Below are 15,730 nucleotides of genomic sequence, written 5' to 3' on the forward strand. Positions count from 1 at the left end.
ACCTGGCAGCAATACACCCAAAAGGTAAAGGGCACGTCATTGTGATCATGTGTGTTTATAGCTATAGTATAGAGCATGTCGTGCAGCACTTCCTGTATTAGTGTTTTGCATTTATTGATACGTCTGATCCATTTATGGTCTAGTACAGGGGTCAACAACCTTTTTGAAACCAAGAGCTACTTCTTGGGTACTGAATAATGCGAAAGTTCTACCAGTTTGATACACACTTAAATACATTGCCAGAAATAGCCAATTTGCTCAATTTACCTTTAATAAATAAATCTATATATATATATATATATATATATTAAAAAAATGGGTATTTCGGTCCGTCATTCCGTCATACATTTTTTTTCCTTTTAAGGAAGGTTTTTTGTAAAGAATGATTAATGAAAATAAACACTTAATTGAACGGTTTAAAAGAGGAAAAAACAGGACAAAAATGAAAATTTAATTTTGAAACATAGTTTATCTTCAATTTCAACTCTTTAAAATTCAAAATTCAACCGAAAAAAAGAAGAGAAAAACTGGGTAATTCTAATCTTTTTGAAAAAATTAAAAAAATAATTTATGGAACATCATTAGTAATTTTTCCTGATTAAGATAAATTTTTGAATTTTGATGACATGTTTTAAATAGGTTAAAATCTAATCTGCATTTTGTTAGAATATATAACAAATTTGACCAAGCTCTATTTCTAACAAAGAAAAATCATTATTTCTTCTAGATTGTCCAGAACAAAAAATTTAAAAGAAATTCAAAAGACTTTGAAATAAGATTTAAATTTGATTCTAAAGATTTTCTAGATTTGCCAGAATATTTCACAAATATTCTTTGTCGAAAAAACCGAAGCTAAAATGAAGAATAAAATTAAAATGAATTTAGTATTTTTTACAATAAAAAGAATAAACTTACTCGAACATTGATTTAAATTGTCAGGAAAGAAGAGGAAGGAATTAAAAAGGTGTTTAAAAATCTTAAAATCATTTTTAAGGTTGTATTTTTCTCTAAAATGTTCTTTCTGAAAGTTATAAGAAGCACAGTAAAAAAAATAAATGAATTTATTTAAACAAGTGAAGACCAAGTCTTTCAAATATTTTCTTGGATTTTCAAATTCTATTTGAGTTTTGTCTCTCTTAGAATTAAAAATGTTGAGCAAAGCGAGACCAACTTGCTAGTAAATAAATAAAGTTAAAAAAAATAGAGGCAGCTCACTGGTAAGTGCTGCTATTTGAGCTATTTTTAGAACAGGCCAGCGGGCTACTCATCTGGTCCTTACGGGCGACCTGGTGCCTGCAGGCACCGCGTTGGTGACCCCTGGTCTAGTATGTCCGAGCGAGTGACAGACTTCCAAGGGCAGAGCTTCCACAAGCTCCGCCGAGCTTGCCTGCGCCGCGGCGTTCTCTTCAAGGACCCCGTCTTCCCGGCCGCCGCCCAGTCGCTCTTCTACAAGAGGGCGCCCCCGCCAGGTGTGACCTGGAAGAGGCCCCAGGTAAAGATCTGGGATCACTTCACGAGCACTATACCTGCAGATTGCCAACTCCCCGTCTGTCCGTCTCAGGAGATCTGCAAGGACCCGCGTCTGTTTGTGGACGGCATCAGCACCCGTGACCTGCACCAAGGCAGTCTGGGTAACTGCTGGATGGTGGCAGCAATTTCCTGTTTGGCCTCCGAGCCCACCCTGTGGAAAAAGGTTTAGCTCACCTGGATTATTGTCTTCCTCGATGTGACAGCTTCTACTCCTAGGTCATCCCAGACCACACGGACCAGGAATGGAACCCGAAGCGCCAGGACTTGTACGCGGGGATTTTTCATTTCCGCTTCTGGCGCTTTGGTCGCTGGTTGGATGTGGTTGTGGACGACCGGCTGCCTGTCAGCGGTGACGGCATGCTCCTCTTCTGCCGTTCAGCCACGCCCAGAGAGTTTTGGAGCGCCCTGTTGGAAAAGGCCTACGCCAAGTTAGTCATTGCAGTGTGACTTCCATGCAGACCTTCTATTGGCTGTCTCACTGCTGGCGTACTTGCAGGCTTAATGGCTGCTATGAGGCCTTGGAGGGAGGAAACACTGCAGAAGCCCTCATTGACTTCACTGGGGGGGTTTCAGAGCCTCTCAGCCTGGATCGAGGGACCCTCAGTCGGCACGGAGACGAGAGAAAGGCTCTCTTCCAGATGCTGGCTAAGGCCCACGAACGCAAAGCTCTCATTACATGTTCTATACGGGTAGGCCCATCTTCTGAAAAATCATCAATCTTCGCTCTGTCCGAGCAGAAGAGCGCCAACAAGTTCATACGTTCTGTTGTTGTCAGCCAGCTGAAGGTGAGACGGTGGAGTCTGTGTTGGACTGCGGCCTCGTGCGAGGACACGCCTACGGGGTGACGGCGGTGAGGAAAGTGTGGCGTGGGGAGAAGCTCCTGAAGGCCACCGGAACGTCCCGACTCTTTTTGGCGCGCATGAGGAACCCGTGGGGAACCACAGACTGGACAGGTGCTTGGAGTCAGCGGTGAGTGGAATCACCGTACTGTCGGGAATAACAGCTTTGCTGATGTTAAATGGACAGTTTTACAGTTTACCCGTACTTCCCTTCTTTTACAACCTTGGGCTTATTTTCATAAAATCATAAGAGCAGCAGCTGCTCTTTGGATTTAATGCGATAAAACCTTAAAGCTTTTTACAGGGGATCCCTGGGTGTTCACAATTCAGCATTTCATATATAAAACATATATACATTCGTATATAAACATTTCGTATATAAAAAACTATAGTTAAATATAATACTAATTAGGGCTACGAATCTTTGGGTGTCCCACGATTCGATTCAATATCGATTCTTGGGGTCACGATTTGATAATATATAAAAAAAAATTCGATTCGATTCTCGATTCAAAAACAATATTTTTCAGATTCAAAACGATTCTGTATTCATTCAATACATAGGATTTCAGCAGGATCTACCCCAGTCTGCTGATATGCAAGCAAAGTAGTAGATTTTTTTTTAAAACGCTTTTATAATTGTAAAGGACAATGTTTTATCAACTGATTGCAATAATGTAAATTCGTTTTAAATATTAAACGAACCAAAAATATGACTTATTTTATCTTTGTGAAAATATTGGACACAGCTTATGAGATGTGATGCAAGTGTAAGCCACTGTGACACTATTGTTCTTTTTTCTTTTTTTTATAAATGTCTAATGATAATGTCAGTGAGGAAATTTTAATCACTGCTATGCTGAAATTATAACTAATATTGATACTGTTGTTGATAATATTCATTTTGTTTCACTACTTTTGCTTTGTTCTGTGTCGTGTTTGTGTCTCCTCTCAATCGCTCTGTTTATTGCAGTTCTGAGTGTTGCTGAGTCAGGTTTGGTTTTGGAATTGGATTGGATTGTTATGGTATTGCTGTGTAGTGGTTTGTTGGATTGATAAAAAAAAAATAAATAAAAAATAAATAAATAAAATGAAAAAATATCGATTTAAAAAAAAATTGAGAATCGACTCTGAATCACACAACGTATTCGATTCGAGTCATATTCGATTCGAGTCGTAGTCGAATCGATTTTTCCCACACCCCTAATATTAATATATATAATATACATTTATCCATCCATTTTCTACCACTTGGGGGTGCTGGAGCCTATCTCAGTTGCATTTTGGCGTAAGGCGCGGTAAACCCTGGACAAGTCACCCCTTCATCACAGGGCCAACACAGATAGAAAACATTCACACTCATATTCACACACTAGGGACCATTTAGTGTTGCCAATCAACCTATCCCCAGGTGCATATCTTTGGAGGTGGGAGGAAGCCGGAATACCCGGAAGGAACCCACGTCGTGACTGGGAGAACATGCAAACTCCACACAGAAAGACCCCGAGTCCAGGGATCGAACCCAACACCTTAATAGTTTATAAATTCATTCTAATAATCTTTAGCCTTGATATCATGCGATTCCATCAGTTCTCCTATTTCAATCATCGTTCATTATCATTCTTTACAAACACAGGAACAATTTATAATTCAAAATGTCTTTATTAAGTGAATGAGGCATATTACTGGGTTTAAACCTGGATAATTCTCCCGCATCAAGGCACCAGCATGCGCTACGCCAACTGGATTGGCTCTGTTAATACTCTCCGAATGCACTGTAACTTTTCGGACATGCTATAAATGTTTGTGTAAACTTGAAAGAGGTCAGTATGTATTGAATTTGGGAAGCCACCCTTTGGTGGGCTCAACGAAACCAGCCGGCGGGCCAAATTTGGCCTCCATATCCCCCTTTTGTAACACTTGGTTTAGTGTTTCACTATAGCATGATCTGCTTGCCACCAAGTTTTTACTACTTGTAGCTCATCCTCCGTATATTTAGGCTCAAAAATATACGACTGTTGATCATCATTTGTCCCAAAGTGCGGTAGTTGTTTGCTCTCATGAAATATGCCGTGATTACTATGTTGATTGTAAATATAGGCAAAATTCCAAAACAAGAGCGGTTCCCCTTTAATGTCAGCAAATTTACTGAAACTTGCTGGACCTTTTTTGGATTTAATACAGTTTTTATGGGTTTAGTTTTTTTCCGTGCCCCTGTATATTGTATAACCCATCCATCCATCCATTTTCTACCGATTATCCCCTTTGGGATCACGGGGGGCCCTGGCGCCTATCTCAGCAACAATCGGGCGGAAGGCGGCGTACACCCTGGACAAGTCGTCATCCCATTGCAGTATTGTATAACCACAGTGAAAAATAAATGAACAGGCTTGAAGCGCAAAATGTCCTGTTAACATGACATTTACTGTAAATGTCCAATATTACATACAGATAATGTGTCAGGGGCCATACACATATAAATTAAATACTGTTATGTATGCTGGAAGGAGTTGACGGCACAGACACAAGGGGGGAAATATTGCTATATGTATTTATTATATATATAAATAATATGATATAATAAAGAAATAACAATAGTATTAATTAAATAAAGGAATGGAGTGTGACAAAACCCAAAGGGTGTATGGTGTAAGACTATGTGTAGGCATTAACTACTGAGTGTTACCAGAGTGATGAGTGAGGAGGAACAAGGCATGAAGGCAATCCGTGGGGCAGGCAGATGGTCAGGGCGAATGGCAGGGCGTAGGAGGTCCGTGTCCAGGCGGAGGTCGAGGATCGAAGAGGCAGTCCGTCAAGCAGAGAAAACTATGGCTGACGAGACGCACAGCTCGTCCACCCTGGGGACAAAGCAGACTGCTGGGGAGGATGACAAGGAAGAACAATGAAACAGGAAGGGGAAAACGCAGAGGGAAAAAGAAAGAGAGAGAGAGAGAGAGAGAGAGAGCATAAAGCTGAGTAGTCAGTTTACGGTACGCGATAGAAGATTAAGTTCAGGCGAGGATCCTTGGGTCCACTGGTCTATATACAGCTCGTCCTCATCAGTTCCCAGTGTGTTGATTGCTGACAATTAACGTTTTAGTGTGTAACATTTGTAAATCGTTGTCAAATATCTTGTACAATCAAATTGGTCGACTATGTCACTGTCCTTGCAGGTCGCAGGAGTGGCAGCAGATGAGCCGTGCAGAGAGGGAGAAGATCGGACTTGTAGTTCGAGACGTTGGCGAGTTCTGGTAGCTAGTCCTGTTTTATTGCACTTGAAATGTAGACTGTGACAAAGTGTAGCACTATAATTTAAGGAGACTGTCTCAATATGTACTACAGACTTGTCAAATGTAAGTGTATTTATATCATTCACATGTGAAAATTGCTGCATAATAGACTGTATTTATATTATTCACATGTGAATAAAGCTGTATAATAGACTGTATTTATATTATTCACATGTGAATAAAGCTGTATAATAGACTGTATTTCTATTATTCACATGTGAATAATGCTGTATAATAGACTGTATTTATATTATTCACAAAAAATACTTAAGTATTTATTGTTTATTGTGAGCGAACTGCGGTGCTGATTTTCCCCCAGGGATCATTAAAGTACTTTCTTTTATATCTGCACCTCATTGATTTTTTATCATGCACTACCATGAGCTAATGCAACGAAATTTCGTTCTTATCTGTACTGTAAAAATCTAATTTGAATGACCATGAAAAGTAAGTCTAAGTCTACGTCTAAGTCTAAGTCTATTTTATGACATGAGTTAGCATGTCCTCTTGGGAGTGCTCTAGTGTTTTGATAAGAAGTATTTTCTGAATCCTCTCTTGGCTTCAGGATGGACTTTGAGGACTTCTGTCGTTATTTCACGGATGTGGTAGTATGCCGCCTGGTGGAGAGATCTCTCCTGTGGCCCAGGGCTCACTGGAGAGAGGTGCGCTGTTACGGGGAGTGGTCGCCGGCGCTTTCCTCCACCAACCAGCCTCCGTCGGCTGTCAGCATGTTAAGCCGGAGGAAGGAAAACCAGGTTGAGGAGCCGTGGGGGAACGAAAGGCGCCCCAAAAAAGTGTCAGAGTATCAAGCAAATTATGAGGACGAGATAAACAGAGGCCGGGAGGTCCATGTGGACAAGAGGAGCCGGTGTGGAGGATGCATCAACCACAAGGACACGTTCCTCCACAATCCACAGGTAAACAAACCAGGAATCTTCTGAAACGCACCATGAGCTTGAAGCCTCTTCCTCCTCTAGTTCATGTTCCACGTGCAGGACCACAAGGAGGAGGTGCTCATGTGTCTGCAGCAGGAGGACCAGAGAATACGCCGGAAGGACGGAGGAGGCAACAACTTGCCAATCGGATTCGAAGTGCTAAAGGTGAGAGTGCCCTAATGGTTAGAGTGTCCGCCCTGAGATCGGTAGGTTGAGTCCTACCAAAGACTATAAAAATGGGACCCATTACTTCCCTGCATGGCACTCAGCATCAATTTAGATTCAGATTCAGATTATTTATTGTCAATTCTTAACATGCACAAGACACATAAGATATGAAAATTACATTTTCGGCATTTTCGGCACAGTCCCACTAAGAGCAGACAAGGAGACAAGACGGGACCGCCAACGGATCAGCCATTTTTACGGCGCTCCTTAAAAAGAAGAGAAAAGGGTAACAATGGGTGAGAGGAGGGGGAGTAAATAAATATCAGTCTAAGGCTAGACCCTTAGGAGGGGTCCAGACTAAGCCCAAGGAAAAAAACCTCACATAGCATGGCACACATTTAGACATGGCACGTATATCACACCAATTGCAACAGAGGGAGGGGGTGGGTTTGAGGAGACTCGCTGCCACTGTATAGCGCTGCTCGGCCATCCACAGCCCCAGAGGAATTAAACAGTGGTGAAGGCGTTGATTTCAAGGGTGGGGGTCATGTGTGTGCGTATATACCTAAATAACTTTGGGAGAGACTATGAATGTTTTTGTGTGCCTGAGGCCTATAAAGTTCAGCTACAAGTGTTGTTGACAAGGGTTGGAATTGGGGGTTAAATCACCAAAAATGATTCCCAGGCACGGCACCGCTGCTGCTCACTGCTCCCCTCATCTCCCAGTGGTTGAACAAGGGGATGGGTCAAATGCAGAGGACAAATATCACCACACCTAGTGTGTGTGTGACTATCATTGGTACTTTATCTTTAAAAACCTCTATAACTTCATGAGACTTTTCATGTTTTTTTGTCTGTGCCCAGGTGGAGATGAACCGCAGCAGCCGGGTGCAGCGTGTTGTGGAGCAGGCGGCCAGCTCCGTCTACATGGACTCCCGCAGCATCACACTGAAGGCCACCCTGGCACCGGGTCGTTACGTGGTGCTGCCCACCACCTTCCAACCAGGGGCCACCGGACACTTCCTCGTGCGTCTCTTCTCCCATTCCCATGTCCAACTCAGGTCTGGACACATTTTTACCCAATTGTAGTATTGGTCACATATTTTACTGAAGCGTGTTGTCCAAACTAGTCCAGCCTCGATGCTGGATTTTAGACTTTTGCGAGCCTTACTTTGTGTCTGTAGCTTTAATGCTAATTACCGTATTTTTCGGATAATAAGTCGGTCCGGAGTATATGTCGCTTTGGCCAAAAATGCATAATAAAGAAGGGAAAAAACATATATATGTCGCACTGTAGTATAAGTCGCATTTTTGGGGTGAATTTATTTGATAAAATCCAACACCAAGAATAGACAGTTGAAAGGCAATTTAAAATAAATAAAGAATAATGAACAACAGGCTGAATAAGTGTACGTTATATGAGGCATAAATAACCAACTGAGAAGGTGCCTGGTATGTTAACGTAACATATTATGGTAATAGTCATTCAAAAAACTATAACATATAGAACATGCTATACGTTTACCAAACAATCTGTCACTCCTAATCAATAAATCCCATGAAATCTTCTTCCTGTTTTTTAAATAACTCTGCCAACTCCAAAGGTATGCACCGCTTCCTCTTGTCGTTTTCTGCTGCATATTTCACTACGTCCAGCTTGTAATCTGCAGTACATGATTTCCTTTTGGATCATGACACGGATCATGACAAATTTGTGTTATCATACAAAATTAATGTAAAGCATCAAACAACAGAAGAATAAGTGAGTATTACATTTTAACACATGGAAAAGAGAAAGGAAGCATATATTAATAGTAAATACACAAGTAGATTAATATTTTTTACAGTTTGTCCCTCATTACGTTGACAAAATAATAGAATGGAAAATGACAAAATATGTTACTGCATACGTTAGGAGCCTTTGTTTGCTTACTTACTACTAAAAATACAAGTCGTCTAGTAAGTTCACTATTTTATTTAAGGACAAACTTGCAATAAGAAACACATGTTTGTTGTACCCGAAGATTTTTTGTTAAAATAAAGTCTGTAATGCAATTTTTCGTGGTCCCCGTTATTTAGAAAAGTATCGAAAAGCACCAAAAAGTATCGACATACATTTTATTGGTATCGGGACAACACTACTATATTGAAACTCTCTTCTAATCCATCAAAAACAAGGTAACATTAAGGAGTGGTACAGGAGAGCGGAAATATTTGCATTAACACTAGCTTAGCTACGTGAGCTGACGCTAACGTTATAGTCACATTTTGACATTAACATTATACTCGGTTATCCCATGTGTTTACTAAGCTTGCTGTTCGCACGTCATGGGGAAGGCGTGGCGCGGTTGGTAGAGTGGCCGTGTCAGCAACCTGAGGGTTCCCGGTTCGAGCCTCACGTATTACCAACCTCGTCACGTCCATTGTGTCTTTGAGCAAGACACTTAACCCTTGCTCCTGGGTTAGTGGTTAGGGTCTTGCATGGCAGCTCCCGCCATCAGTGTGTGAATGTGGAAGTAGTGTCAAAGTCCTTTGAGTATCTTGAAGATAGAAAAGCGCTATACAAGTATAACCCATTTACCATATTTGGGTAAATCTCTTTTTCTTTGTGTGTATTTAGGGAACTGAAGGATGACTTACCGTCTCCGTCCTTGTTCCAGTGTCTTTTACCTCAGCCCACCGTGGTGACCACGGTCCACCTCCAGAGGGCGACAGTACTCTGCCCCCCTAAACAGACAGGTGGCTCCTCCCACAACTGGAATTGTTGTTTTCCAAACAACTTGTAACTGTATGTGAAAATATAGCCTGCCGAGGTCTCTAAGTTCCTTTCGTCTCGCAGCTCCAGACGTCTACGCCATCATTCGATGTGAGAGCGCCGCCATCAGGACTCGGGTGTTCAAGGCTGAAGGAAACCCAGAATTCAATCTGAGGAGCATCTTTTACAGGAGATACCCCGATGCTCACATCTCAGTCGAGGTTTGACGCCTTCCTGAGCCCTAGCACCAGAGCTATTCAACTGTGTTCAGTTCGAATCTTGGCAGTCAAACATTTTTGCTGCAAATTCTTCAAACACTAGCGTACTCCTGTTCTATAGAGGAACTTGGACCACTGCAAACACGTTGGCAGATCCTTGTATTGACATTTTAACCTTCCGAATAAACATAGAACAACAGGGTCCAAAGTTGTGATTTACAAAACCCAAAACCACTGAAGTTGGAAAATTATGTACAAACCCCACTTCCATGTGTGTTACTAAATTGTGTTAGATGCAAATAATATATGCTACAAAGACAACATATTTGATGTTCAAACTGATGAACATTTTTTTTGCAACTAATCATTAACTTTAGAATCTGATGTCAGCAACACGTGACAAAGAAGTTGGGAAATGTGGCAATAAATACTGATAAAGTTGCGGAATGCTCATCAAACACTTATTTGGAACATCACACCTACTCAGTAGCCTAGTGGTTAGAGTGTCCGCCCTGAGATCGGTAAGTTGTGAGTTCAAACCCCGGCCGAGTCATACCAAAGACTATAAAAAAAATGGGACCCGTTGCCTCCCTGCTTGGCACAAAGCATCAAGGGTTGGAATTGGGGGTTAAATCACCATAAAATTATTTCCGGGCGCGCCACCGCTACTGCCCACTGCTCCCCTCACTTCCCAGGGGGTGATCAAGGGGATGGGTCAAATGCAGAGGACAAATTTCACCACACCTAGTGTGTGTGTGACAATCATTGGTACTTTAACTTTACTTTAACAGGTGTATGGCTAATTGGAAACAGGTGGGTGCCATGATTGGGTATAAAAACAGCTTCCCAAAAATGGTCAGTCTTTCACAAAAAAGGAATGGGCGAGGTACACCCCTTTGTCCACAACTGCGTGAGCAAATAGTCAAACCGACATCAATCTCTAAAGGATATCACCACATGGGCTCAGGAACACTTCAGAAAACCACTGTCACTACATAAAGTTAGTCGCTACATCTGTAAGTGCAAGTTAAAACTCTACTATGCAAAGCCAAAGCCATTTATCAACAACATCCAAAAACGCCGCCTGCTTCTCTGGGCCCGAGATCATCTAAGATGGACTGATGCAAAGTGGAAAAGTGTTCTGTGGTCTGACGAGTCCACATTTCAAATAGTATTTTTAAAACTGAAGACTTTATGTCCTCCAGAACAAAGAGGAAAAGAACCATCCTGATTGTTATAGACGCAAAGTTCGAAAGCCAGCATCTGTGATGGTATGGGGGTGCATTAGTGCCCAAGGCATGGGTAATTTTCACATCTGTGAAGGCACCATTAATGCTGAAAGTGTTATGGGTCAGCAATGGGGAAGGAGATGGCACAACAACAGAAGATCTAGCTCAACGGGTTTTATTGAGCACTTGATGATTACATGGGGTGTGTGTATGCTACTATGTGCGTGAATGGAATACTAAGTGTGGAAATTAACTGTATGTAAATACCGGAGGGTTTGTTGGAGTGCGTGTTAGATGTGGCAGCGTCCAAGTCCAGAGTGGGAGAAGCAAAGAGGTCCGTGGTCCAAGCGTGGTCGTGGGGCAGGAGAAAGGCGTCCAGAAGTCCGAGCGGGGGGTCGAGGATCGAGGAAGGCAATCAAAGTCCGGGGGGAAGAGCAGCAGCAGAAGCGCACAGCTAAAGCTGAGACACGGAGGGCTGTGGGGACAAGAGATGACAAGGACAAATCAGAGCAAGGCACGAGGGAGACAAGCAGGCGAGAGAGAGAGCAGGAGAGGAGTCAGAGACGAGAAGCTTACTGTAAACGGGGCTACGTTCCGACGAGGAGTAGTCAGTGGAGAGACTCCTTATACAGTTGTTTATCATTAGGGCCAGGTGCGTGAATTGCAGATTTCCCCCAGCTGTGTCGGCGCGTGTCTTGCAGCTCTCTCGGTGGAGCTTCTAGGTGCTCCTGCAGAAGAGGGGAAAGCGGACTGCGCGTGCTCCGCAACAGAAAGTTACATAGAGGTGTTGGAGCAACACATATTGCCATCCATGCAACGTTATCAGGGACGCCCCTGCTTATTTCAACAAGACAATGCCAAGCCATGTGTTACAACAGCGTGGCTTCATAGTAAAAGAGTGCGGATACTTGACTGGCTTGCCTGTAGTCCCTTCATATTGTCTCATGTGTGGCACAAAATGAAGCCGAAAATACCACAACGAAGACCCCGGACTGTTGAACAACATAAGCTGTAGATCAAGCAAGAATGGGATTCCATTTGAAAAGCTTCAAAAATGTGTCTCCTCAGTTCCCAAACGTTTACTAAGTGTTGTTAAAAGGAAAGATGGTAAAAATGCCCCTTTGCCAACTTTTTAGCAATGTGTTGCTACCATTAATTTCTAAGTTAATGATTATTTGCACAAAAAAAATAAGTTTCTCAGTTTGAACATTATATGCAGTCTATTCAATTGAATATAAGTTTAAAAGGATTTGCAAATCATTGTATTCTGTTTTTATTTAACATTTACACAACGTGCCAGCTTCATTGGTTTTGGGTTTTGTACAAAACTGAGGGTGTTCCTCAGGGCACCCCTCTAAGTCCTGTCCTTATTGGAAGGTTATTTTCCTGTTGCTCTAGCTTGTCTACTTGAGACGCGGTCAGTAGTCATTAGTTCAAGTTAGTCGCACCAGAAGTGTTCCTCGACGTTTCATTTTAGGTCTGCGAGTACAGTTCAAACAAGTTGTAAGAGACTCACACGTTTGCAAGCAGATTTTTAAAAACGCAAGAGTGCTGCCGTAAAGATGATCCTTGAAAACAGAAGAGCGCTTCTGTCACGCTGACAAAATAAAAGTATCGAAATGAAGCGTGTCCAGTAGAGGTCTTACACCAGGGGTGTCAAAGTCAAAGCCCATGGGCCAAATCCGGCCCGTGAATTAATTATCTATGGCCCCCGTGATGATATTTGATATATAATCCAACTGACCCACAGGCCACAGACGCATGCTGCTGTTTCGCACGCACCAGTGTTGGTGCTAAGAATTTTCAACACGGGGTCATAAAAGTCATAAAAATGGGGTCTCACAGTAAAATATTTGGGGTCCCACGTTTCTGTAACTGTTTTGAAAACAAATAATAAATGTATGTGTAGCGATGTAGTACTCCTTTGCGTTGTGTTTTTCCCCAAAAGACGACACCCAGTCATTCTTCCGACTCAATCATGGTTTATTCTGGTGAAAACAATCATAGTGAGTCTCCAACCAGCCTTCTTTACATTCATAAACCGTCACATGGAAGACAACAGACTGACGACACACACGTGTCTCAGCCTGGAAGTCTGCTGTGACATGTGATGTTCAATGACCATAAAAAAATGTAGGAAATGACAGCACTGAACTTAGAATAATAAAAATTGCGAAATAAAGAGTCACATAACACAATGTGTAAATGTAATAAATTAGATAAAATGACATTAAAATTAAATGACATCAAAACAAGAAGAGTAGTAAGACAGTAAGCAATTGAGAACATAAATTACCTCTGTTACATATGCATTATCCTGTTATATATCACTTTATATATTGTCTTCTGAAAAAAGGTTGTCATAAACGTTTCTTAATTAGTTTAAATTAATAATGAAAGAGAAAACACATTTGTATGCATATGTAAATTAGGGGTGTGGGAAATAATCAATTCGAATTTGAATCAGAATTGATTCTCTTTTTTTTTTTAAATATATATATATATATATATATTTTTTTTTTTTAATCAATCCAACAAAAAAATACACAGCAATACCATAACAATGCAATTCAATTCCAAATCCTAACCTGACCCAGCAACACTCAGAACTGCAATAAACAGAGCAATTGAGAGGAGACACAAACACGACACAGAACAAAGCAAAAGTAGTGAAACAAAATGAATATTATCAACAACAGTATCCATATTAGTTATAATTTCAGCATAGCAGTGATTAAAATGTCCTCAGTGACATTATCATTAGACATTTATAAAAAAAAAAAAAAGAACAATAGTGTCATAGTGACTTACACTTGCATCACATCTCATAAGCTTGACAACATACTGTGTCCAATATTTTCACAAAGATAAAATAAGTCATATTTTTAATTCGTTTAATAGTTAAAACAAATGTACATTATTCCAATCAGTTGATAAAACATTGTCCTTTACAATTATAAAAGCTTTTTACAAAAATCTACTATTCTGCTTGCATATCAGCAGACTGGGGTAGATCCTGCTGAAATCCTATGTATTGAATGAATACAGAATAATTTTAAATCGGGAAAAAATCTTTTTTGAATCGAGAATCGTGTTGAATTGAAATCGAATCGTGACCCCAAGAATCGATATTGAATCGAATCATGGGACACCCAAAGATTCGCAGCCCAAATGTATTCAGTTATAAACATTCATGCACTTTCCTCTTTCCTTCATGGATCTAAACTTTACCGCTGCCTTTGTTGTTTAAATATTTTTGATGTAATATTTCCACTACTGCACAATGGTGGTGATATCCACATTTGAGCAGGCCAGTCAGGTCTTTTTACCCTACATCTCTCATTTTGCAAATACTGGCTGGTGTGTGTGTGTGTGTGTGTGTGTGTGTGTGTGTGTGTGTGTGTGTGTGTGTGTGTGTGTGTGTGTGCACGCGCGCGCAGTTGTGGAGCAGAGGCTTGCTGTGGGACTCCATCCTCGGCCGGGCCAGGGTCCACCCAGCCGAGACCGAGAAGAACCGAAACCACGTGATGGAGTTACAGGGTGACCGGTCGGGCTCAGGGGGCTGCGTGTGTATGGAGACATCTTCCAGCGTCTGCTTAACAGATTTGTAAAGGTTACCGTAGCAACTGGCACATTTTGGAACATTTTCGTGTAAATCCCAAAATATTGAAAACATGCCAACATGAATCAATGTAACTTCTTAGTTTTTACACCGGCCATGTATTGTTATTGTAATATTTATTTTTATTTATTTCAATTATTTCTTAGAATTTTTATTTGTCTATATCTTTATTTTTTGTTTTTGCTGCAGCTGTTACATATATTGTAATATTGTACATGGTAATGTTGATTTGTTATATATTGTACATATTATATAAAAAATATATCAGTGTATATTATACACTGTATATACAACATGTAAATATTACATATAGGTTATATTTTATATTGCTACTATGGTACATTTTTGTCTACTTAATATCTGCATTACCCTTTCCATCCTTTGTAACTGAGTTACTGTGTGGAACAATTTCCCTTGTGGATCAATAAAGTTTGTCTAAGTCTAAGGTGTGACTAATGATAACAAAAATATTAACACTATACTGTACAATACTTTAAAAGGGGCTCATGACAGTTACACAGTTATAAACAAAGTCCATCATGATCAACGAAAATGAAGATAATTTAATTTTCTGCATAAATATTTGACGCCATGTTGATACTTCTTTTAGACACACATGCTGTTCCAACACAATCACCAGGCTTGTGTTGACCTTTGCCCCTGATTAGTTTTTTTTCCATTTTGACATAAAACAAACAAAAACAAATTTCCTGCTTGCAATTGAATAACTTTTCAATAATGCAATCCAAAAAAGTATTTGTTAGAATAAAAATCAAGAGTTAATTTCAAAGCAAGTTGTCCATCAAAGTGTGCGCGGTGAATATGACTTTAAGGTAAAATTTTGGCAACCGAGCTGCCTTTTTTTTTTTCTTTCTTTTTTTTGAATGTAAAAACAACTTTGGTACCATTTTTCCATTTACAGTAACAGACTATAAAAACAACAACTGTAGATTTTGCAGTAAAAACTGGCAGCTCATTTGCATACATTTTACTGTAAAAAAAAACAAAAAAACGAACAGTGGTATCGTTTTTCCATTCCATTTACAGTAATATGCTATACGGTAAAATTCTGCCGATTAAGATTACGTTTTTTTTTACAGTAAAATCTAAAGATTTTTGTTTTACTGCTATGTATGAAATATAT

At 40.5% G+C, this 15,730-nt stretch overlaps 1 protein-coding gene across 3 annotated transcripts in view; it reads left to right on the plus strand.

Moving 5' to 3' along the window:
• LOC133560806 (calpain-5-like) overlaps window positions 1-15,031 on the plus strand; it is a 15,465-nt gene extending 434 nt beyond the window's left edge. For 2 of the 3 annotated variants that reach the window (XM_061913751.1, XM_061913750.1), the window contains 13 exons: window positions 1-24; window positions 1,300-1,492; window positions 1,562-1,693; window positions 1,747-1,958; window positions 2,027-2,219; window positions 2,306-2,499; window positions 5,543-5,620; window positions 6,225-6,576; window positions 6,637-6,759; window positions 7,627-7,823; window positions 9,383-9,501; window positions 9,602-9,738; window positions 14,405-15,031. The exon at window positions 1-24 is cut by the window's left edge. In XM_061913751.1, the coding sequence (XP_061769735.1) occupies window positions 1,328-1,492; window positions 1,562-1,693; window positions 1,747-1,958; window positions 2,027-2,219; window positions 2,306-2,499; window positions 5,543-5,620; window positions 6,225-6,576; window positions 6,637-6,759; window positions 7,627-7,823; window positions 9,383-9,501; window positions 9,602-9,738; window positions 14,405-14,575 (2,073 nt within the window). In that variant the 5' untranslated portion in view covers window positions 1-24; window positions 1,300-1,327 and the 3' untranslated portion in view covers window positions 14,576-15,031. The remainder of the gene's footprint in view (window positions 25-1,299; window positions 1,493-1,561; window positions 1,694-1,746; window positions 1,959-2,026; window positions 2,220-2,305; window positions 2,500-5,542; window positions 5,621-6,224; window positions 6,577-6,636; window positions 6,760-7,626; window positions 7,824-9,382; window positions 9,502-9,601; window positions 9,739-14,404) is intronic. The other variant, XM_061913752.1, reaches the window with a different exon arrangement.
• The last annotated feature ends 699 nt before the right edge of the window (window positions 15,032-15,730 follow it).

The sequence above is a fragment of the Nerophis ophidion genome, linkage group LG10 (assembly GCF_033978795.1).
Source record: "Nerophis ophidion isolate RoL-2023_Sa linkage group LG10, RoL_Noph_v1.0, whole genome shotgun sequence".
NCBI classification, from domain to species: Eukaryota; Metazoa; Chordata; class Actinopteri; order Syngnathiformes; family Syngnathidae; genus Nerophis; species Nerophis ophidion.